At 46.8% G+C, this 24,325-nt stretch overlaps 1 protein-coding gene across 1 annotated transcript; it reads right to left on the bottom strand.

Moving 5' to 3' along the window:
* Nucleotides 1–2,318: 2,318 nt before the first annotated feature.
* Nucleotides 2,319–24,325, bottom strand: PSMD3 (proteasome 26S subunit, non-ATPase 3). The gene is made up of 12 exons (XM_085891178.1): nt 24,072–24,325; nt 19,887–20,077; nt 15,931–16,068; nt 15,637–15,773; nt 15,278–15,468; nt 5,801–5,904; nt 5,557–5,671; nt 5,340–5,459; nt 5,048–5,151; nt 3,919–4,074; nt 3,687–3,737; nt 2,319–3,582 (listed from the first exon to the last, which is right to left on the bottom strand). The coding sequence occupies exons 1-12, from the start codon at nt 24,226–24,228 to the stop codon at nt 3,505–3,507; spliced, it is 1,542 nt and encodes a 513-aa protein (XP_085747304.1). The 5' UTR covers nt 24,229–24,325; the 3' UTR covers nt 2,319–3,504.

Genomic DNA, 24,325 nt, shown 5'->3' with positions numbered 1-24,325 from the left:
TTCCACCCTCAAATGCTCAGCACACATGTCCCTAAATCCTTGGCAGCAGTGTTGATTGGGGCATGTTTCTGTATTGTGTGTGAAAAAGTGATTTCTTAAATAGCTCACAAGACTTCCAAAAGCCAAAAATACTTGGAAAAATATCTGAAATAAAGGGGATGTGCCTCTGCAAGATGAAAGATTGAGAACTTTCTGAGCCCACCTCCAATGGACAGATCTTGCAGCTTTCCGTACTGCAAAAACTCCTGACCTGTAGACAGTCATGTTCTACCAAAATCCCTGACTGATCACTACCGTTGAGTGGACTTTGAACCTTGCGGGAATACCTCCTGTGGTCATGGCAGACTTGCCGATTTACTTAATGAACGTAAATCTTGTGCGAGTTATTATTTAGGTGAGAGTGAGATGTACCAGGTAGACGTGTTCCCCGTGGGAGACAACGCATCTTGTTTGGGGGGGGGGGCCTTCTGAATTGCAATAGGAAGGATATATATCTGGTGCTGGTGAATGCATGGGGTAAGATTAAAATGAATTTTTATATTAACCATGTTGGGGGTGGGCAGGAGGTTGGAGCTGTTGGAGATAGATTGTATTTGGTTCTAGAGCCACAAGATGTATATTTTTATTTTTTGTTTAATGCTGAGAGAAGTCTGTGTGTGCACCACGAGCTTGTATTGTTACGAATCTGAGAGCCATTTGCACACAAACACACAGCAGCCCCCGCAGTTCAGTTATCTCAATAAGTAGGTGTATATAGTCAGGGTCCTGTCCTTCTGTCTAATGGGAATTACATGTGTGTGCTGCGAGGTTTCTTTATACTTAGTTTTTTTTTTTTTTACATCTTGAAGCTGAAAAACGCCAACAAATCTTCTTCGCTCATCACCTCAGGGCTGACTCAGCCTTAGCCAGATGGTGTTCAGCCCAACCAATGAGGGGTGGCCACTAGTCGCCCGACAACTCCTCGTCCAATCCAGAGACGAGTTCCTCAGAGCGGTTCCCTCGACCCGTGGGGAGGGGAAGGATAAGAGAAGGTGGCCAGCCGTCGTCAAGAGAAAGAAGAAGCAGGTGCAGATTAATCGTTACATGAAGCTTGCCTGGAGCACCACCAGTGGAATTATTAATAAGTGTGTTGATCTCATTCGGCTTGCCTTTGCTGGAAGGAGAAGCAGCCTCGTCGCCTGCTCGCGTTCTCGTCTACTCGCAGGTGCTCCTCTTGTCTGGTCCGTTCTCGTGCTGGCTGACGTCCGTTGCGTCGTTCCTGGTCCCTGGAGCTTGGTGCAGCGACGGAGGTGTGGGTTTGAGTCCCCCCCCCCGAACCAGCTCGCCTCGACCAGACCGCACGAGGCGGACAGGTGCAAGCGTAGGCTCCTGCCCTCAGCTCGCCTTCCCTCCCGAGCTGAAGGGCCAAATAAAGACCACGGCCACCATTTATTTGGGTCTGTGTGTGTGTGTGGCGCCAGTCTGTTAAGTAGAATTAAGTGATTTTCGCTCACTGGACATTACCTGCATTGCTTTTATTTGGATAACTCTGCTCTTTGTGCTCCGCTGCCCCCCCCCCCCGATAAATAAACCCCCAATTGTTCGATGTACCAGCTCGTTGGGTAAGTTGTCATTGGGACCGGCACGGCTCTGGTAACTTCCGCTCAGTATGCCAGACCAGAGTCTGTACACGCAACTCGGTTCGGACAGTTGGCCAAGGGTGTGGTTTCCCCGGTAGCGAGACTGCATGAGTACTTAGGTAAATTGGAATAGACAAGTGGACCCTACCTCATGCCGTCGAAATATTGGCGACCACAGTCCTTTAAGTGGTCCGTCGACTCCGGAGTTATCCGGGGTGACGACCTTTCAATTCCAGTGTTCGGTGGGAGACGGCCCAACTGTTCCATCTCGCGGTCGTCCTCGCCACCGAACCCAGCACCACAACAGTATTAACAGGAAATGATACAAATTTGACACCTCACGTCCATGGATATATCTCATTTCCTATATATATATATATTTTTTTTTTTGTGCGTCCGATTTGCATCCAGGCACACAACAATTCGGTTAACAATTTTGAAATAGCCATTTTTATTTAAATGTTTAAAAAAAAACCTGAATTACAGATTTTGTGCAATGGCAGGTTAAAGGCACACCCGTGTTAGCAGAAACGGGTGACAAACGCACACAGTGCACATGCGTGGAAGGCCTGGTTAGCATTCAGATGTCATTTCGGAAAGTCCCGTATTGAAACGCATTTTTACATCTTCCAAAGATCAATCACTCGTATTAAGTATCCACAACCATCCTTAAGCAAATGACCACATTGTGGAACGTCGGCCGAGGCCCTCACTTTTTCACCTTTATTCGCTTTGAAATTTGTTTTCTCCACAACCTCCTGAGTGACTGACACAAAACCTTCAGTATTGGAGTGATTACTGATGGAGAATGTTAACAAAGTTACATGATTGGAAAGAAAATGTGACCAGCATTCCAAAAAGTCTTGTAGGTACGGATTGCAGGGTGTTTCACGTATCAGAAATAAACGGCGTCGATATCACTTCGCTCAGCCTTCGCCAAATAAATTGGTAGTTCTCCACTGAAGGTAGCATTTTAGTGCAAGATGGTGTTTCTATACGTGTAACAGCCCCAATTATTCTCAGGAATATTTTAGTGCAAGTCTTTCATGAATTTGCAACTTCATCAGGGGCCAGCAATATCGTAACCACCCTTCAGACTGCAGTGTTGTCTGTCTAGTGCTAGCAGATGAGACTCCAAGCTTAACATCCCAGAGGCCAATGGCAAAACAGCAATCCAACGGTATGGTAAGACAGAATCAAACCCAGATGATAGGTCAAAGGTAAATGGACTTTCTCAACAGTCTACACCATCTGGTCCCTTTGCAGTACTGTGAAAACCCAATTTAGGCATTTGGTATTCCCATCTGAACAAACAGTTAATGATTCTGAGATCTTAAGTTCAAACAGATAAGTGTCTCTTGGTTTTAATACACTCCAGCTTAATAGTTTTGCACAATGGTTGGAAGTGCTCTATTGCCTTTAACTTAAGGACCATTTGCTTGGTTGAATCGAAGTTCACAATCTGCATTTATTTTCAACTGTCAAGTGCAACTTGCATTTAACCCAGAAAGGACAGATCTGCATTTATTTTCAACTGTCAAGTGTAACTTGCATTCAACCCAAAAAGGACAAATCTGCAATTTTTTTCAACTGTCAAGTGTAACTTGCATGTCACCCAGAAAGGAAAAAAAAAATTAAAAACACTTCATTACATAAAAGATGTCATAACCTAAGGGCTATCACACTGTACTTGCCAAATTGAATGAATTTGGAAAAGGAAGTTGGCCTACAGGAGAGATGCATGCACATAGATGTTATTCGTTCAACAATTGCATGCCAAATGTACAAACTGAAAACCTTCGGGGTGAATAGGCAAGAGCAGCAAAGCCTCCCCTAACTCTCATTACCCCAATCTAACAAGTATTTCAAAAGATGGTGCCGAGGATTATGGGAATCCATCATCTTCCTCTTCAGCCATTTCCTTGGCAAATTCCAAATCTTGCTGTTCTCGCTCACGCCGTTCCTATCGACGGCACACAGTCGGCATGTTCACGAGGTTTGATAAAAAGTCACCGAGCAGCTGATGAATAAATGAATGCAAGTGTTCATGTATGTAAACCATCATACCTCTGCAGATTCCAGGTCCTTATTGTAAGATTTTGGAGGGAATCGCATCGCCTAAAAAATAAACAAGAAAAGCCAGTGATGCCACAACAAGCATGCAGCATTCAATAGGAATATCAAGACTTTTTCATTGTTCAGTGCAGGCCCCATCTTGGCGAGCACCCCCTTCTGTTGAATGTTTCTCTTGTAACCGTTACTTTAATAGAGGCGGAACTGCAAGGAAGCGAAAGCACACCTTAACGGACATGTTGTGGATGTCCAAACAGAAGGCGATGCGTTGGTGGAACGCCAGTTGCGGCTCACGTGTTGCATAGATGTCAATCGTCTCCTTGGATTGCACGTAGCCTTTCTCGTGATTTATATTCGCTTCAATCACGCCGTCACGAATCGCCTGTGTACATGTTAACGTACCTGAGGGATTTCCTTGACAAAGTTATTCTATTGCATTGAATATTCCTGCGTTACTTCACATGGATTTTTATATTTTGGGTGGCCATGTTTAAATATATAAAAGTTAAATAAACAAAGTATCATTGTTTTCCTTTTCCATCATTGTGTACATTTAGGATTGACCTTGCAAGTGTCAAATTATTTCCCGTTTACCCCTCCACTGGACTACATAACTTCTTTTTTTTCATAATTCGGTATATACATTAATATTGCAGATAAAGTACATAATCGACAATTTTAAATGTCTGAATACTCTCAAAGCAATTGCACTCTTCCCTCCAGGGCTTCAAGCAAGCAGTGCACCACCATATCATGTCATCCTTATGGCTTACACCGACCTTTGATAATTTGTACCCCATTAACCCAAGCATATAACATGCAGGTTACTATATGTTCCCCTCCTTTCTTTCTTCTCTTTCTCTGTCTCCTCACTCTTCCACAAGTTTCCATTTTTTTATACAAATTTTGCAAGGAAATGCTTGGCCATATAATATGCCTAACATTGGTTGGGGGTAATAACGGATTTATTGGTAAGTAACATTCAGCATCACTTTCATCATCACCTCATTTCTTGAGAGCACCTTTTGTTTCAGATCAAACCTTATTTGACAAATTGATGTCCTATTGTTAAAGGCAGTTAAAAAGATATTGGTTCTGACAAATCGCATTTATGTGATGCAACCCCAATGAGAAGGTACCTTACACCTGAGAACATGTTGTCTGCTCAATCGCAGATGAAAAACACGCCGTGGTTTAAACATCTAAATTGAGCAGCGCCTGTTCGGCAGCGGAACTCGTTTGAACCCTTCATGTTGGAACGCTGAAGAACGTGGATGTTAAATGTAGCCAATATAGACTCGTTTTACAATCTGGCTCGTGTAAAACAAGAGCACAGGTAAGCAGGATGTCCCCACCTTGGCCACGATGTACTCTGCATCCTCTGGACTGTCCAGCTGAAGCTTCTGAGCAATGTCCACCAATGAGATACGGGAATACGAGAGACTGATCATCCGCACACCTGCTCACGACAATCACAAAACACAACTCGTGGTCACTGTTTATGATAGAAGGGAAATAAATTGAGCTTTAGTTGTCATCATGAAGGGCTAAGCTCGGTTCATTAGTCATGTCTGGGGCACGATGAGGGTTGCACCAAAGAACCTGAGCAACGAACAAAAGTAAGGGAGGCTCCAGGTTTGTTCTGACCTGTTTTGATGACATTGTGTCGTAGTCGGATGATGAGAGTGTAAGTGCAGTCAGCCTGGAACTTGTCCCCGAAGCGCTCCAACACCTGGTTGAACTTTGCCAGATTTCCCGTGCGAACCGCTGAAGCAAACACGAGCACATAATTTTTACATTTTTGTTTTTGTTTTAAAACATCTGTTCACGTATCCTTTAAACGTTTCTAACCTCCATTCCATACCTTGAGTGAGCAGGAAATATGGCATCAACGAACGCTTAAGGGATGGCTGTCGGAATTGCAAGCGGTCGGGGATTTCTCCAAGCAACAACTCCACCACAGTCAGCAGCTTGTGAACCTGAGGTCAGGAACTTAATTATTTATGCAAAGATTGCAAATCGACTATTTATTTAATTTGCTTTGGGAAAAAAAAAAATCTACAAAATGGTTTCAGAGATAGACTTTTCCACACGAGCACATCTCTCACCGTCTGTTTGAAGCCCACGGCAGTGTGCTGAGGGGCCTTCCGCAGGGCATTGGTTAGAGTTTGCCGTGCTTCAGAATACTCCAACTGAATAGCCTTGATTCGCCCTGGTGGAGAACGTCTCGTGCTCAATGTACAACTCAACGTCTCGGTCATTAAGCTGCAACACGAGTAAGCTCGGCATGCCATGCCGAAAGCAAATTGCGACACCGTGATGATACGTTTCATGGGTATGATTTGTGACATAATCAACTTGAGAGCCACTGAAAATGTCAGCATAGCACAAAGCAGAGCATAATGGGCATATCCTTGAGATGACAAGTCTCAGTTCAATCTCCAAAAAATCAAATAAGGGAATAATCTACCGTTATGATGCTGCACAAGCAACGTGTTAAATTATGGAACACAATGTTCTTTACAACTGAGATGGCCAACTTAATTGTATTAATGTGATTTGGTATTTTTAAAGTTCCATTATGCATTTCAAAACAAAAGGCTTTTGGCCTCTAAAGTTCCTTGCTGCATGTCCTGCTGAGTGGTCTAGTCATACCTACTATGATGATAATGGGTATGAAGTGCTCAGGATCAATCTTAAAGGCCAATATTCATCACTGCAATGGCCTTCTTCTTCACCTCAGTTTATAAGGGGTGAGGTGCAACGGTACCAGTCTTCTGCCCTGCCTTGCCCACTATACTCCACTCTCCAACTACCACCACCTCATTGATATTCCTCCTCACAAATCTTCCCATCTCAACTGCGGTCTACCTCTTTTCCTCCCTCAACCTATCCGATCTCTTTGCCATTCTCTCTTTCCCCAACCGCACCAAGCGTCCCATCCACTTCAGCTGACTTTTTACCAATCTCCCCGTCAAGCTCTTCTACATCCCAATCTCTTCCCTCAGTTCATCCATCCCCCTCCTATCCGCAATTTTCACTCCCACAATCCTCCTGACAGTTGTTCTTGCAGACCTGTAGCCTCTGTTGTCTCTCCGTCAGTGCCACCATTTAAAAGACTGTAAAAAGTAGGCCGGTGTCACGCAAGAACCAAAACTTTTCCTTTCAATTGTAGTGATAATTGTCTGCCATCAAACCCTCTCCCTCCTTCATGCATTCGCACCTACCTGAATCCTCTTCCACACCTCTGCCTCCAACCTCCCACTTCACCCCCTCAGTCACTGTCCACCACCCCCCACCCCCTCCAGATACTCAAACCTATTCCCCTGTCTGATCTCCTTTCCCTCTAACCTGATATTCATTTCTATTCTCTGTTGCCTGACCCACATCAGCTCGGTCTTCTCCATACTTATCTTCAGCCTACGTTTCTCAAATGCCTTCTTTCATTCCCCCAGTATTTCCTGCATCTCCCACCCACTCTCCACCACAACAGCCAGATCATCCATATGCAACATCCTCTCCAGAATCCCTTTCAGAGTTACCCTCCTGATTACACTGAACAACAAATTTCAAAATTTTTTTTTTACTGGAGATGTGTAAAGTGATTAAGACTAATTTGGGTACGCTGATTTCAAAAATCATAACCGTTTTGCTGTATCACGTCAGGATTTTCAGGAACAGAAATATTCCCATTGCCTAGAAGTCAGGATTTCAATGAAATTTACATATGTCTTTAACATGTCTATTTCGTACAATTGTTGTTAACTTGTGTTATATTTCTTTCTTTCAGATAAAGATGAGTAGGCGTTCCTGTACCAATCATCCTGACAACTTCTGTTATGTCTGTGGTCGGTATACCAAAAAAGATCAACAGCGAAGTATATCTACAGCAGTGAAAATGAAGGCCGCCTACTTTCACTACTTCGGGTGTAAGGTGGGGGACCAAGAACAGAGCTGGGCACCACACATCTGCTGCACAAGCTGTCACACAACCTTGACTCAGTGGTTGGTGGGCAAGCGCGTGAGCATGCCATTTGCGGTGCCCATGATATGGCGTGAGCCGCAGAATCATCATGATGATTGTTATTTCTGCTGCACAAGCATCGCCGGCTTCAACAAGAAGAATAAAGGTCACATCAAGTACGCTGACTGCGTCTCTGCTCGTAAACCTGTGCCTCATGATGACGAGAACCCCGTTCAACACCTCCAGCTGATCAGAACATAGCTGTAAGCAGTGGTGAAGAGGATGGTGATGATGAACCTTTTGAACCCGACACTCAAGAATCACACCTTCTGAACCAGGGAGACTTAAATGATCTTGTAAGAGATCTCTCGCTGTCAAAGGCGAAGGCAGAGCTGCTTGGATCAAGGCTGCAGCAGTGGAATCTACTTGAACCTAACACCAAGATATCCTTGTTCAGAGCACGTCACAGAGACATGGCTGAGTTCTTTGAGATGGAAGACACGATGACATTCTGCAGTGACATCAACGGTCTGTTGAAAGAACTTGGGTATGATCACGATCCTGCAGACTGGCGCCTCTTCATCGACTCGGGGAAGAACAGCTTGAAGGCTGTTTTGCTCCACAATGGCAACGAGAAACCATCAGTCCCACTGGCTCACGCGTTCGGCATGACAGAGACCTATGAGACTATGCGGCAGCTGCTTGATTCCATCAAGTACAATGACTTCAACTGGCACATCTGCGGAGACTTGAAAGTGGTGGCGCTGTTGTTAGGGCTGCAGTCAGGCTACACGAAATAAATGTGCTTCCTTTGTCTCTGGGATAGCAGAGACGACAAGAATCACTGGACGAAGAAAGATTGGGAAGAGCGAAAAGAGCATGTACCTGGTCGACACAACGTGAAGCATGTCGCCCTTGTCGACCCAGCCAAGGTTTTCCTTCCACCACTCCACATAAAGCTCGGCTTGATGAAAAGTTTTGTACGGGCAATGGATCTGAATGGGCGTGGGTTTTTATACCTCAAGGAAAAGTTTGGCAACACCTTGTCGGAGGCCAAGATCAAGGCTGGTGTCTTTGTTGGACCGCAAATCCGACAGATTATGAAGGACGAAACTTTTCCGACAACTCTAAACCCCAAAGAGCTGGCAGCGTGGAGGAGCTTCAAAGCTGCACGGACAACTTCTTGGGGAACGAGCGCGCGGACAACTATGAAGAAATAGTGCAGCAGCTGCTGGAGTCCTTCAGGAAACTTGGCTCCAGGATGTCCCTGAAAATCCATTTCCTACACCAGCACCTGAACTTCTTCCCTGACAACTTGGGAGCAGTCTCGGACGAGCACGGCGAGCGATTCCACCAAGAGATTTCACTCATGGAGACGCGTTACCAGGGGCGGCACAACCTGAACATGATGGGCGATTTCTGCTGGTTCCTACATCGTGAAACTGACACAGAGCAGCACAAACGCAAAGCCAAATGCCTAAAGCATTTTTAATTACATTCTAGTGGAGTTTTTCTGTAATTTCTATAATTTTGAAGCATTCATGATGAAATAAATGAATAAATGAATTTTTGTAAATTTCATTGAAATCCTGACTTCTAGGCAATGGGAATATTTCTGTTACTGAAAATCCTGACGTGATACAGCAAAACGGTTATGATTTTTGAAATCAGCGTACCCAAATTAGTCTAAATCACTTTACACATCTCCAGTAAAAAAATTTTGTTGTTCAGTGTTACCAGCTCCATCACTACGATGAACATGAATGGGCTAAGAGAGTTTCCCTGCCCCCAAACCAATGTTCACACTGAACTCGTCCAACATTCCAGGACCATCAAAAATCTTACCATCGTTCCTTCTGCTTTCGGCACTCCTATCCATCTCAGTGTTGCCATCATCACCACTCTCTTGGGACAGTGTTGTAGACCTTCTCCAGGTCCACAAATCCCAATGCCATTTCATCTTGCACCTCCAACCTCTTCTCCACAAGCTGTCTCAGCATGAACATCCCATCCTTTGTCCCCCTACCCTTCCTAAACTCCTGTTGCACTTTGCCAATATCCATTTCCACACTTTTCCTAATTCTCCCGTCCAGAATCCTCTCCGATAATATCACGACATAGCTTCGGAGTGTAATGCCTCTGTACTTCCCCGGATGTTGAACATCACACATCCTCTTCCACAATCAGCACAATTAGCCCTGTCCTCCAATTCTCCAGAATTGAACTCTGTCATACATACGTTCAACAGCCTCTTTGTCCAAATGACTCAAACTTCTCCCACAGAAACTATCATCTCTGGACGCACCTCATCAATGCCTGGCATTCTTCCCTTCTTCATACTCTTTAATGCTGCCCAGACAACCTCCTCCACAATGTCTACTAACTCCACCTTTATATAACACGGAAGCTCCTGCTCGCCGTTGCTTCCTCCTCAGTTGAACAGCTCTGAAATATCCTACCCATACCTTAAATCCAGCCCCCCTTTTCTGTCACTGGCTTCCCACAACCGTCCTTCATCAACCCTCCCCTCCCCCATTCATGTCTTTGCTATCTTAATCCCTGTCATGAGTCAATTTGCAGAACATCTTCTTACCAACCTCTTCCAAATCATTCCTCACCTTATCCAATGCTCTCTTTGCTGCTTTCTTCTTTTGCCAATACAGATGCAGCAACCCTGCAGCCGGTTGTCCCCCTCCATCAATGATCTTCTTTATCCTCTTCCTAACCTCCTTTTTACCAACTACCTTTCATACTTCCTCTGTCCACCCTAAATGGCTTATATCCTGAGATAATGTACCCTTTCCTGATATCCTTCCAAACAAAACTTCTACAATTCCCCCAAATGCCTCTTATTCCACTCCTGCAAACTTTCGGCTTCTTCACTATGCTCCTCATACTGGGTCCTCATACTCTACAGCGACGTTGTCCCTGCACTTCCTCAATCTAAGCATCTTCCGACCCCTGCTCTCAACTTGCCTCCTTTTATGCACACGTACAACAAACACCACTGGCTTGTGCTGGGTAGTGGCATGCTCTCCTGCCATTGCCGTATAGTCCTTCATCCTCCACAATTGCTGCTTCCTCATGCCCAACAAATCCAACTCCATTCTATGCTGTCCACTCCTGGAAGCAATTTTGTGACTGCACAACTTCTGAAAGAACGAACCAGCTATGGCAATCCCATTCCTTGCCACAGGCTCTCAGCCCTCTGTATTCCTCATTCCCCAACCAAATGTACCAACACATTCATCTTCACCTGGTTCTGCTACTCCCACATGCTTATTGAATTTCTCTACATGCACAATGCACAGCATCACCTCCACCTCAATAATTATCATCCTCTCAGGTGCATCCCTGAACTCCTGCTTCTCCACCTCAGTTCTTCCCGTTTGTGGCCCATATAATCGACACAACACACACCATTTGCCTCTATCACTAATCATGCCATAATGATCCGTTCCTCCCAGCTTTCCACTCTGGCCACCTGTTTGCTGATCTCTTCTGATAATATTATTCACACCAGGCAGATAGAATGCCTTAGAGGTACACATACTCTCTTCTAAGCTGTCTAACCTGGGTTTGAATCCTGACCCAGCTATAAACTGTCATCCTGGTGTTTCATAGGCAAGGCAATTCATCAATGTGTGTGCCATCCCTCGGATGGATGTTAAACGGGTGCCATGACTGCTGACATTAGTTGGTGAACATTAAAGATCCCACGGGGTCCTTTGTGAAGAGGTGGTGAGCTATCGCCAGCACTATGTGAATTAGGGCAGGAATTTGGAATTTGGCCAGAGGGCCAATGATGCCACCCACAGCCTTGTGCTGCATATGAATGAAGAATTAAAAAAAATTCCCACTCAATTACTCCTTGCATCCCCTCCCACATGCAACAGATTGTATTCTCATGCCAACCTCTTCTCCCATCACCTTTCCATCTGGTCTCCTGCAGCCAACACTTTTAACCTGATTCTCTACATCATCTCCACTACTTTGACTCCTTCACCCTCCGTTTATCCCACATTCAAAATACCGAGTCGAACCTCGCTTCTGAACCGCTGTCCACCTGGCAGAGGTAGTACCATCATGATGAGTTTGGGATGTTCTGGTTATCAATCAGCAGCAATGCCTGGGCTGACCTGCTGGACCAACTACCCTAGCCTACCATAACCATCATGCACATGCACATGCACATACAAGATGGTATCGATGACGTCGGCAAGGGGAGGGAAGTGCTGTGGAGGGAGGGCTGGTGATGTGAGTGGGATGGAGAGGCTTGTTTAGGAGTGGTGACAAGAGTGACTGCAAGATGCCTGTGGATTGGAATCTCACATGCTGCTGAGTCGATGCTTCGCAGCTGTTCATGTCTGACATTATGTGGAGCCCTGGATGCCGAGGATGGGAGCTTCCAAATGACATGGCTGGGGTGGAGATGCTTCGTCAGGTGCGGAGGAGTGGTACGCAGAGAGCCTGGTGGCCTGCGGCCTGGAAAGAGGCCCACAGTTGTTTGCCCCTCGGACACGGTTTTTCTCCATGGGATTTCCCTCGGAGAATCGTCCAACAGTGGTGATGGCTCGGGTGTGTGATCGTGTTCTGCTCTGGGGGTCAGTTCTGCTTTGTCTAACCACCGCAGTCTCTCATTCTGGCATTCCTCCTAATCCACAGAAACCCTTGGACTCGCTCTCTCATGAATCCAAAAAAGTGGAGCTATCTGGCCAAATCTTTGAGAAACTCACATTAATCTGAGTTCTCCAGCACTAATCACAAGGACTTGGCAAATCTCCTGCACAAAGTTTCATCATCTCTGGACAAACATCAAAGTCAGGGTATGCCAAAGGTCCCGTTATGTCCAGAAATCTGCCGTACCATCACAGTGCCCCCGGGCAAGATACTCTTCTCATCTTGGGGGATTTCAATGCATCAACTGGAACTGATTGGGATGGTTCTGAGACATGTATTGGTCCCCATGAGTCTGGAACTGTGAATCAGAAAAGCACTAAGTTCCTTGACTTTGCAAGAAGTCATGGACTTCGGGTGGCTGGTTCATGGTTTCAGCACCCATCGGCTCAGCGCTGGACTTGGTATTCCAACGCTGGTGGTGTGGCAAAGGAGATCGACCATGTGATCGTTGATGGTCGTTGGAGGATGATCCAGAACTGCAAGGTCGACCGGAGTGCTCAGTTTCTCAATACCGACCACAGCCTTGTGGAAGCAACTCTGAAGTTTCAGCTTAAATCTGGGAGAATGGTACCATCCCAGCCTTGGTTGGATGTTGGTAAGCTCAAGGATGAGAGGGTAGCTGAGGAGTTTGTGAACAGAGTGAGTGGGGATTTGGGGGGCTTGGGTGAATTCTGAAGAGTTGGAATGCCTTCAAGACCACCATCCTTGATGTTTCTCGTGGATGTCTTGGAACTCACCGAGGGCGAAGAAGAATTTTGTCTCTCAAGGGACACTGGATACCATTGACCAGAGTCGCAGGGCCAGGCTTAATGGGAGAGCTGAGCTGTTCAGGGAGTTGAGGCGTAAAACTGTACGTGTCCTCAGGGTCAACAAGGAGGCTGATGTGCAAGGAATCTGTGAGGGGGTAGAGCATTGCCTGTGGTGAAGTGATTCTCATCCTGTTTACAGGGGAATTCGCGCATTGCGTTCTTCCAAGCCTGTCCCTCAGTTTACTGCAGTGAAAGCAGAGGGTGGTGGCCTCTTGACAGCGGAGTCCAACATGAATGCCCGCTGGGCCGGTTACTTTGAACGGTTGCACCAGGCTGATCCACCAGCTGTTGAGTTGGATGTCAGGGGAGTTCCTATCCCTATTGCTGACCCTCCAAGCAACTGTGATCCACCTTCGTTTGTGGAATCACAGACTGCGGTGAACCGGTTGAAATGGGGTAAAGCTCCTGGAATCTGTGGCATCCATGCTGAACCCCTCAAGGCTGGTGGAAATGCTGTAATCATGTCTTACATGCAGTTCTGTGCTCTGCCTGGAACACAGGTATCATCCCAACTGGCTGGAAGAGGGGCCTTGTTGTCCCTCTCTGGAAAGGGAAGGGTGATTACCAGGACTGCAACAACAACTGAGGGCTGATGCTGCTCTCAGTGCCGGGCAAGGTGTTTGCTTGGATAATTCCTGATAGTGTTCGCCACCATCTGGTTGAGCACTCGTGCCCGCAGCATTCAGGCTTCCCACCAAAGAGGTCAATGATTGACCGTGTCCTTGCTCCTAGGGTCCTCACCAAACACAGATGAGTTTCGGCAAGGTTGCTTGCAGCCTCTGTTGATCTCTGCAAAGCATTTGATTCAGTGAATCGGGATGCCCTCTGGAGGATTCTTGGTCTTCGTTGTGTGCCACCAAAACTGATCAATCTGGTGTCTGAACTATACTCTGGTACTGAGAGTGCTGTGAGACGTGGTGATACCACCTCCGACTTATTTCCAGTTGTTACTGGAGTTCATCAGGGGTGTATACTGGCCCCCACACTTTTCAGCGCTTGTATGGACTGGATTCTGGGGAAGATGTCAGAGAGATCAAGCTGCAGTGCATTATTTGGGAATGTCAAGATCTCTGACCTTGATTTCGCAGATGATGCAGTCATCCTTGCGAAGACTGAATATCCTTTTGGGGTCCTCGAGGTGCTGAATGAGGAGTCTGAGCCACTGGGATTACGGGTTTCCTGGGTCAAAACTAAGATACAGGCTTTCAATGACATCTTAGATGCTGCTGTCTTGTCTGTACCCGTTTGTGGTGAAGACATTGACGTCACAGAGAGATTCACTTACCTCGGCAGTGATATCCCTGTTTCTGCTGGCTGTGAGCCAGAGGTGAAGAGACGTCTGGGTCGGGCCTGGGAAGTCATGGATTCACTGGATCATGTGGTGTGGCGCTGCTGGTACCTGTGAGGGAGGACGAAAGTCCGAATCTTCAGGTCTTTGGTGCTTCCAGTCTTGCTCTATGGATGTGAAACATGGACCCTGACCAGGGATCTGAGACAAAGACCTAATTCCTTTGGTACCAGGTCTCTTCGGAGAATCCTTGGCTATCGCTGGTCGGATTTTGTGTCCAACGAGCAGTTGTTGAGAGAGACTCAAATGAGATTTGTTACCTGCATAGTTCGTGAGTGTCAGCTACGGCTGTATGGACATGTGGCTCGTTTTCCTGATGCTGATCCTGCTCACCAGATTCTCTCAGCCAGGGTGCCTCGTGAGTGGAGGAGGCCAATGGGCCGACCACGTGCCAACGTGGTTGCAGCAGGTTGATCGGCATCTCAAGGAGATGGGGAGTGGCCAGTCATCTGCCTGGGGGGTGGCCAGACAGAGACCCCTGGAGTACCAGCGGAAAGTGGATGCAGCGCCACTCCGGCACATGTTCCCACACCTGACCTGACCTGATCCAACAGCTTCTACATTAACAAACCGATCTGACCTGACCATGCAAGGGAGTCTTTCTTTTTCTTATCCAGACGAGACTTGCATTATAATACCTGTGCAAGACTCTCACTGCAGACAGGACGGCTCCTATTTTCAGCACAAATAAAAGAGGATTAAGAGGATCTAATAAAAGAGGATCAAAACAAGAGGATTAAGAAATATAACTTTGACATCACACAAAAGGGGTAATCAATCATACCAGTGTAATAGAGGTAACGAGCCCATTCGTTATTGCTGGCCTGCTCAGGGAATACAGCTTTGGATAACAGCTTGCCAGCCTGCTCATACAAATTATAATGCAGGTAGCTTCGCAGGAGGAGGTTCAGTAAAGTTGCTTGTCCGTCTGTGTCATGGCGAAGTACTGCCGTGCGGAGCCGTGCCAGCAGGAGGCTGGAGCACATGCATATGCATATTTGGAACAGATGCAAAGATGCAATTAATGTATGGAACTCATATTAAGAGAGATAGTTCATCACAGGACATCAATAAATATGAACACGAATAATATTCAGATAAAATCTCTGCTCGACGCAACGGTCTAAAACCGTTTCATTTTACCCGCGGATGTTGTGCAGCCGATCTAGGAACTCGTAGGTACGGGAATGGTAGTAGTAACAGCGGGCAGCCAGTTGCTCCAGCATACGCCGGCTCTGAACCGTGATCTTTTGCATAAGGTCATCGGAGCATTGCTGAGCCTGGATGAGAGTAGACCATGCCATAAGTACTTGCAGGATAAGGAATTCACTCGCCTTTTCTTGAGGCAATCAATTCAACGTGAGCAAGTGAATGGATAAGTACCGAAACATGTGGTTAAACATTTCTCAAAAAGCCCTGGTATTTCAAAAGACTTGCCTCTGTGTATCGCTTGCTGTCAAGCAAGTGTACAAGACAGAGGAGCTGAAGGTAAGCCTCAGTCTCGGGCAGTGGCGCTTGGCTTCCCGGCTTCCCAGATCGAGGTCTGAATGGAGTGTCTCCATCAGACTCCATGGGCTGGAAGATGGGAGGACCAAAAAAATATATGTTAAGAGGTAGGTGGGGTGAATGTGAGAACCATGTTGAGGGTGGGAAACAAACCGGAGTCGATAAGGAGTCCAGGAAAGAGGTGAAAAAAGTGTCATCTGCAGGGCAGACTTTTTTCTTTCTTTTTTTGTATTCGAAGTCAAGGCTCGAGGAAGAGCTAAAACACTGAACGGATCAGGACGCAACATAACAAAAGGAACGGCAGTGGAAGGGGGAAACAACAGCAGGGCCGAGGCAGAAAATAGACAGACGGACAAATAAGGGAGGCGGGTAACATTGAGAGGTAGGGGACAACGGAAAGGGTTGACAAGATTAACGCAGTAGCAAAATTTGGGGTGGGGTGGGGGGAGGTTAACGAGGGTACAAGAGATCATGGTTTTGGATTGGGGATGATCTGAGTGGGAAGTTGGTTAACAGCCATCTTGAAGACTTGGAGGGAAGAATGAGATTGAAGAGAATGTGGAAGTTGTTTCCACAGGTGGGGGGCGGGGAGAAGAAGAGAGGAATGAATGAGTGATGTGCACAGAACCACTTGCACTTTGCCACATTTATAACCTTCTTTAAGATGCAAAACCATTATTTTATGTTCCTACAGTGACTAACACCCTTTAGTGCCGGTACTCATGCTCTGTTCAAATAAAATCTATGCACGTACAGTATCTCCTATCAAGTGTGTACATTTGGAATTACATGATAAACCAAAACAACCAGACTCAGTGTTAGGGTCAGCTTTGAGTCTGGGAGGATGGCGGTTAGAACCCCACCCCTGGCAGAATCACCAGACATACATACATACATACATACATACATACATACATACATACATACATACTGTTTCGGTTCTCGGAACTGTATACATACAAACATACAGTTGTCCCGAAGTCAGTTATTCCGTTAAGTGTATGTGTAGATAGAACCCCTCCTTGTGTTTAGTGGGAAATCAAAGGGGTGCGTTGCGATGTTTTTTTTAGTTAGATTAATAAATCTTTATATCTCCTCCATTATGAACAACAGTACCTTCCTCTCGCATTGGCTGAACAAATGCTTGTTCGCCTACTCGCCCAACCGGCGACTCGCTGTCCGAGGCAAAAATCCTCTTGCAGTAGTTCCTTTTGGGCGAGTCCGCACATGTGGAGTGGGCGGCTTCCCGGTATGGCCGAAATCCTGCCCAGAAAGGGCGGCCCCATGGAAGCCTCGTCCAATCAGGGCGAAGTGACGTCGGTTTCACCAAGGCCCCTCCCCGCTGAGGGTGATCTATAAATTACGACAGTCCTCAGGGTAGAAGCTGAGAGAGTCGGCTGGTTCGTTGGTTGAGTGCTGAGAGGGTGAGCGAGTGAGCTGGAAAGTGAGTCGTCTTGGGAGTGAGCTGGAAACCCTTATCACCGCCTACTCGACCCGGGCTCTTTCGCAGACACGGTCTCCACGCGAGCGGCCATGGACCGAGCCGCACGACCATTGGCAGGTGCCGCACCATGGAGCACCTCTTCCCTCCAACGTTCAGGTACCCGAGAGAACTGCGATCTCAGCCCACCTCCCTCTCTGGCTGCGGGGGTCCTTTGCAAACATCTGGGTTTATTTTCGTCTGAGTGTGGCGCCGTCTTTAAGTTGAATTGCATAAGTGTTTTTACTTGATCATTGTAAATCTTGCCTGTTTTATTCCCACGTAAGTCTGCTCTGTGTCTCTTTTGTAAGTTGCTGTAAAATTGTCGCACTACATCTTTCTCTCATCTTCCCCTGCATAACACCCCCAATAAACATGTTTCCTGTGCCACATATTTTTCCTCGCTTTATCTACCTATAATTCCAGCAGTGTGTGTGTGTGTGTGTGTGTGTGTGTGTGTGTGTGTGTGTGTGTGTGTGTGTGTGTGTGTGTGTGTGTGTGTGTGTGTGTGTGTGTGTGACCGCTGTTTCTCGACAACCACTGGTCCGATCTAATTGAAACTTGCCAGATATATTGCTGGGGACCTGAGGATGTACCTTTTCAAGGTTTGATATTAATCGGACAAGTGCCTCCCAAGTTATGGCCATTTATTTACCAAACCAATGACAAGACACGTTGTTGCGTGGGCGTGGCCGATGGGGAAGGGAAGCTCAGCCGCGTTCGCCATTACGGGTTACAACGTACGGGCTTCCGGATAATGATGACTTCGTGTATTCTAATAATTTCTCGATTTCTGATGCGCATTTATTGATAAACACAATGCCCCAAGTTATGATCGTTTTCATTGAGACAGTGCATAAATTTCGGTAACATCAGAGTGCTGGTCTGCTCCGAACCAGGAAGTAAATTTTTTTTCTCTCTTCTCTTTTTGTTTTTCCTTGCCATGACATTGCGAAAAGGTAAAATACGTTGGCATTAATTGAAAATTGGGTATTAAAAGTAAATTGCGAATAATATGTGAACTTCCGGGCCACGCACATACGGGCACGCGAGAGCGAAGAAACGGCCTGTGTGGTTGTTGTTTGTTGCTCGCAGTTTGAAGATTTATTTATGAATTTTTTTTTTATGAGCACGTACTAGTTGTAAATAAATGATTGTAGAAATGTTCCCAGTTCATTTTTGTCTTTTCCATCTTTGGTCCAGCATGGTTCGGATATGAGTTTTAGCGGGGTCTTTATTCCCGATATTCTGTTCATTCTAGCCAGTACATCCTTGGTAGTTCCGCTCGGCTGCATCCGATCCGGAGTTGGTACTCTACTGTATTCGGTAGAGTGATCCGGTTTGGGCAAGGCGGACCGAGGGCGTGGTTCCCCGGTCGACGACACAGCGTGGTTAATTAGGTAAATTGGTTCTCGACAAAAAGACCCGACGCTACGTGGTGGAGGTATTGGCCTCCATGGTCGGTTAAGCGACCCGCCGCCTCACGTAATTATCCGTGAGCGACGGCTTACAATTCCAGGAGTCTGGTGGGAGACGACGTAACTTCGCCCACTTGCGGTCGCTTTCGCCACCGGTCCCCGGCCCGCAACAGTACATACATAAAAAGGGGTACATGTTGCTTCCTTTCTTGGTGCTCAGAATTTTAAAAGGATAGAGCATGGATAGATGACCATAGGTTGGCAACTATTGCGCAGGCATGAAATATCATACCTGATAATACACTTCTACACCACTGCGCAAAATAACTTTTAAACTGGATGTTATCGTAAAAACAAATAAATAAAATAATTCTGAAATGCTGTTGGACCACAACATTCACGAGGGGATTAGTTTCCTGAAAATGCCATGAATGTCGAATCCGCGAATGTTGGGGCATTGTTTCAATCGGGAAAAGGGGGTTAGGTTCTCGGCAGTTCGCGATTCATCAGGGAAAACCAACAATCCCGTGGAAAAAACACGAATACACCCACGAAAGTTTTTTTTCAAGGCAAATGGAGAAGCAGGTCACATTTTATGAACCGCGAATACACGGGGTCCGACGGTACACCAATTCTGTGTGTTCTAGTATAATAAATATACCATCAGACAACAATATCCCCCTTCCGCCACGCGGCGGGGGATAAAAACCCTCGTAATCATAGATGTGGGGGGAAATGCATCGAAACGTATGTGTGTGTTTGTGAGAAGAAATTTGTTGAAACTTGGTGGTTGTACTGAGGTGTGTGTTACAAGTTGGGATGGCCACCTAAAACAAAGTTGCCGTTTGTGGCCGCTCCCGTAGGGAGAGGGTGCTTCAGCAACATAACATTTACCACAAAAAGGGAAAGATCGTTAAAAAACAAGATTCCTTGTAAATAAAAATGATCAGACTTCAAAACAGGTGCATGGAAAGCATGACAAAGCACACCTCGTCAAAGAACATGAGGAGGTAGTCACGTGTCGGTGGACTGCCCGAAAGAAAAGCAGAGATGGCACGCTGCAGCAAGGCTGGGTTGAGCCGGCGGCGAGTCGACGGGAGCACACGCAGAACACGGAGCACAAAACGTGGTTCTTTACTCAACACGGACTTCTCCACTTGTTTGATGTGCTCCTTCAAATCTGCGTGCAAATCGGTGCAATATCAGTGAGGAACCCCAAAAGGTACTTGTCGAATAATTACTGTCAACATAGTTTTCCATAATTCTGGAATAAATGTACATTTACAAAATGTTCAGGAAGAAGGAAACATTCAAGTGAAGGAGAAGAATCTCAGGGCCTCAGGATAATTGGTGTGCCTCAACAGAAGGCCAGAAGTGAAAGGCCTGTGCTTCCCATCACAGAAAGGTTTGTGGCCTAATAGTTTCTACCGACTCACTTACGGTCTCGCCCCACCTGCCCTCTCACCTATTTGTCCTCAACGAGCTTGACCAGGCCACACTCACTTAATTAGCAATCCAAACTTTGTAATCCTCCAAAATCCATATGCAGGTCATACGCACGCACGCACACATACACACACCATCCAAATCCTCGTTACTGCAACAAAACCGAATCCACGCACACCTACACACCATCCAAACCCTCATTACACCAAATCCTAATCCACACACACACACACACACACACACACACACATACACACACACACCACACACACACCCCATCCCAACCCTCGTTACACCAAATCCTAATACACACACACACACACACTCACACACACACACACGCACACACACACACACAGACACACACACACACACACACACACACACACAATCCAAATCCTCGTTACTGCGACAAACCTGAATCCACGCACACCTACACCCCATCCAAACCCTCGTTGCACCAAATCCTAATCCACACCTACACCCCATCCAAACCCTCGTTACACCAAATCCTAATCCACACCTACACACCATCCAAACCCTCGTTACACCAAATCCTAATCCACACCTACACCCCATCCAAACCCTCGTTACACCAAATCCTAATCCACACCAACACACCATCCAAACCCTCGTTACACCAAATCCTAATCCACACCTACACACCATCCAAACCCTCGTTACACCAAATCCTAATCCACACCTACACCCCATCCAAACCCTCGTTACCACACCAAACCCTAATCCACACCTACACCCCATCCAAACCCTCGTTACCACACCAAATCCTAATCCACACCTACACCCCATCCAAACCCTCGTTACCACACCAAATCCTAATCCACACCTACACCCCATCCAAACCCTCGTTACCACACCAAACCCTAATCCACACCTACACCCCATCCAAACCCTCGTTACCACACCAAATCCTAATCCACACCTACACCCCATCCAAACCCTTGTTACCACACCAAACCCTAATCCACACCTACACCCCATCCAAACCCTCGTTACCACACCAAATGTTACCTTTGAACCCAGCCAGCCAGTCCCTTGTATGAAGATCGATGGAATACCTGATGCTGATGGTATGATGAGTTGGAGTGCGGTTTGAGTATGATGAGTTTGAGTGCAATGAGTTTGAGTGCGGTTTGAGTATGATGAGTTGGAGTGTGGTTTGAGTGCGATGAGTTGGAGTGTGGTTTGAGTGCAATGAGTTTGAGTAAGATGAGTTTGAGTGTGATGAGTTGGAGTGCGGTTTGAGTATGATGAGTTTGAGTGCAATGAGTTTGAGTGCGGTTTGAGTATGATGAGTTGGAGTGTGGTTTGAGTGCAATGAGTTTGAGTAAGATGAGTTTGAGTGTGATGAGTTGGAGTGTGGTTTGAGTGTGATGAGTTGGAGTGCGGTTTGAGTATGATGAGTTTGAGTGCAATGAGTTTGAGTATGATGAGTTTGAGTGTGATGAGTTGGAGTGTGATTTGAGTGTGATGAGTTGGAGTGCGGTTTGAGTGTGACGAGTTGGAGTGCGGTTTTTGAGTGTGACGAGTTGGAGTGCGGTTTTTGAGTGTGACGAGTTGGAGTGCGGTTTTTGAGTGTGACGAGTTGGAGTGCGGTTTTTGAGTGTGACGAGTTGGAGTGCGGTTTTTGAGTGCGACGAGTTGGAGTGCGGTTTTTGAGTGCGACGAGTTGGAGTGCGGTTTTTGAGTGCGACGAGTTGGAGTGCGGTTTTTGAGTGCGACGAGTTGGAGTGCGGTTTTTGAGTGCGACGAGTTGGAGTGCGGTTTTTGAGTGCGACGAGTTGGAGTGCGGTTTTTGAGTGCGACGAGTTGGAGTGCGGCTTTTGAGTGCGACGAGTTGGAGTGCGGTTTTTTCAGTGCGACGAGTTGGAGTGCGGTTTTTTCAGTGCGACGAGTTGGAGTGCGGTTTTTTCAGTGCGACGAGTTGGAGTGCGGTTTTTTCAGTGCGACGAGTTGGAGTGCGGTTTTTTCAGTGCGACGAGTTGGAGTGCGGTTTTTTCAGTGCGACGAGTTGGAGTGCGGTTTTTTCAGTGCGACGAGTTGGAGTGCGGTTTTTGAGTGCGACGAGTTGGAGTGCGGTTTTTGAGTGCGACGAGTTGGAGTGCGGTTTTTGAGTGCGACGAGTTGGAGTGCGGTTTTTGAGTGCGACGAGTTGGAGTGCGGTTTTTGAGTGCGACGAGTTGGAGTGCGGTTTTTTTCAGTGCGACGAGTTGGAGTGCGGTTTTTTCAGTGCGACGAGTTGGAGTGCGGTGTTTTCAGTGCGACGAGTTGGAGTGCGGTTTTTGAGTGCGACGAGTTGGAGTGCGGTTTTTCAGTGCGACGAGTTGGAGTGCGGTTTTTCAGTGCGACGAGTTGGAGTGCGGTTTTTCAGTGCGACGAGTTGGAGTGCGGTTTTTCAGTGCGACGAGTTGGAGTGCGGTTTTTTCAGTGCGACGAGTTGGAGTGCGGTTTTTGAGTGCGACGAGTTGGAGTGCGGTTTTTGAGTGCGACGAGTTGGAGTGCGGTTTTTGAGTGCGACGAGTTGGAGTGCGGTTTTTGAGTGCGACGAGTTGGAGTGCGGTTTTTGAGTGCGACGAGTTGGAGTGCGGTTTTTGAGTGCGGCGAGTTGGAGTGCGACGAGTTGGAGTGCGGTTTTTGAGTGCGACGAGTTGGAGTGCGGTTTTTGAGTGCGACGAGTTGGAGTGCGGTTTTTGAGTGCGACGAGTTGGAGTGTGGTTTTTGAGTGCGACGAGTTGGAGTGCGGTTTTTTGAGTGCGACGAGTTGGAGTGCGGTTTTTTGAGTGCGACGAGTTGGAGTGCGGTTTTTGAGTGCGACGAGTTGGAGTGCGGTTTTTGAGTGCGACGAGTTGGAGTGCGGTTTTTGAGTGCGACGAGTTGGAGTGCGGTTTTTTGAGTGCGACGAGTTGGAGTGCGGTTTTTGAGTGCGACGAGTTGGAGTGCGGTTTTTGAGTGCGACGAGTTGGAGTGCGGTTTTTGAGTGCGACGAGTTGGAGTGCGGTTTTTGAGTGCGACGAGTTGGAGTGCGGTTTTTGAGTGCGACGAGTTGGAGTGCGGTTTTTGAGTGCGACGAGTTGGAGTGCGGTTTTTGAGTGCGACGAGTTGGAGTGCGGTTTTTGAGTGCGACGAGTTGGAGTGCGGTTTTTGAGTGCGAAGAGTTGGAGTGCGGTTTTTGAGTGCGACGAGTTGGAGTGCGGTTTTTGAGTGCGACCGGACAATAATTAATAATTATCCCTCCCGGTGTAACAAGGACTCGGAGTTAATGATCAACTAGCATAACCCGCGCTCTGCGCGACATGTTGGGGTGGGTGTGTTTGAGAAAGGAACTGATGCAGAGTATCAGTAGTAATTTTACTTTAATGCAGTAAGTGGAATACGATTTCACTGTTTCAGAACCATTTTATTTACTTTTTTGTACCATGCACCTCATATGGTCTTTGAGACAATGTAAGCCGAATATCACGTGACTCGAGCGCAGAACAAAGTCGAAGATAGCGCGACACGAAACCACAAACTCGGAAATAATATACAAGATGAATGACATCGAACCAGTGCGAGGGTTAGGGTGACCTTTAACCTGGAACGGACCACACAACCTCCGTTATCAACCATTATTATCGCTCGAAGGAAACGACCGAAAATGTCCCGTTTTAAGTCACAGTTGCAGTGGTTAAGTCACTGACCGAAGGAAACGGCGAAAGTGAACGAACCTTCCAGTGTCAGGTGATCAAGTTCCTTCTGACTCTTCTCGGGCTCTTGCTCCGCTTGCCCATTTGCATCCTTCATCTCCACATCGTCGTTCTTCCCCTTTTCCTCTTTCTTTTCCTTCTCTTTCTTCTTCTTTTGCGCTTTGCTCGTTTCTCTCATCGTAGTGACACAAAGGCCGAGCACAAGGCGAAGAAAATGACTCCACAAAATGTGCCGTCACTTCCGCTTCCAGGTTACGGGTGACTAGTCCTGCTAA

The sequence above is a fragment of the Eptatretus burgeri genome, chromosome 8, assembly GCF_056783735.1.
Source record: "Eptatretus burgeri isolate ZD-2024b chromosome 8, Ebu_testis_v1, whole genome shotgun sequence".
In the NCBI taxonomy this organism is placed as follows: Eukaryota; Metazoa; Chordata; class Myxini; order Myxiniformes; family Myxinidae; genus Eptatretus; species Eptatretus burgeri.
Note: the sequence above shows the minus strand (reverse complement) of the source record. Positions and strands in the feature narration are given on the sequence as shown.

Coding starts and splice junctions, on each gene's coding strand:
- PSMD3 (XM_085891178.1), bottom strand. CDS start 24,228: ATGAGAGAAACGAGCAAAGCGCAAAAGAAGAAGAAAGAGAAGGAAAAG. Junction 20,078..24,071: donor TGATCACCTGACACTGGAAG/GTTCGTTCACTT, acceptor ATTTGCACGCAG/ATTTGAAGGAGCACATCAAA. Junction 16,069..19,886: donor TCCTCATGTTCTTTGACGAG/GTGTGCTTTGTC, acceptor CCCATCTTCCAG/CCCATGGAGTCTGATGGAGA.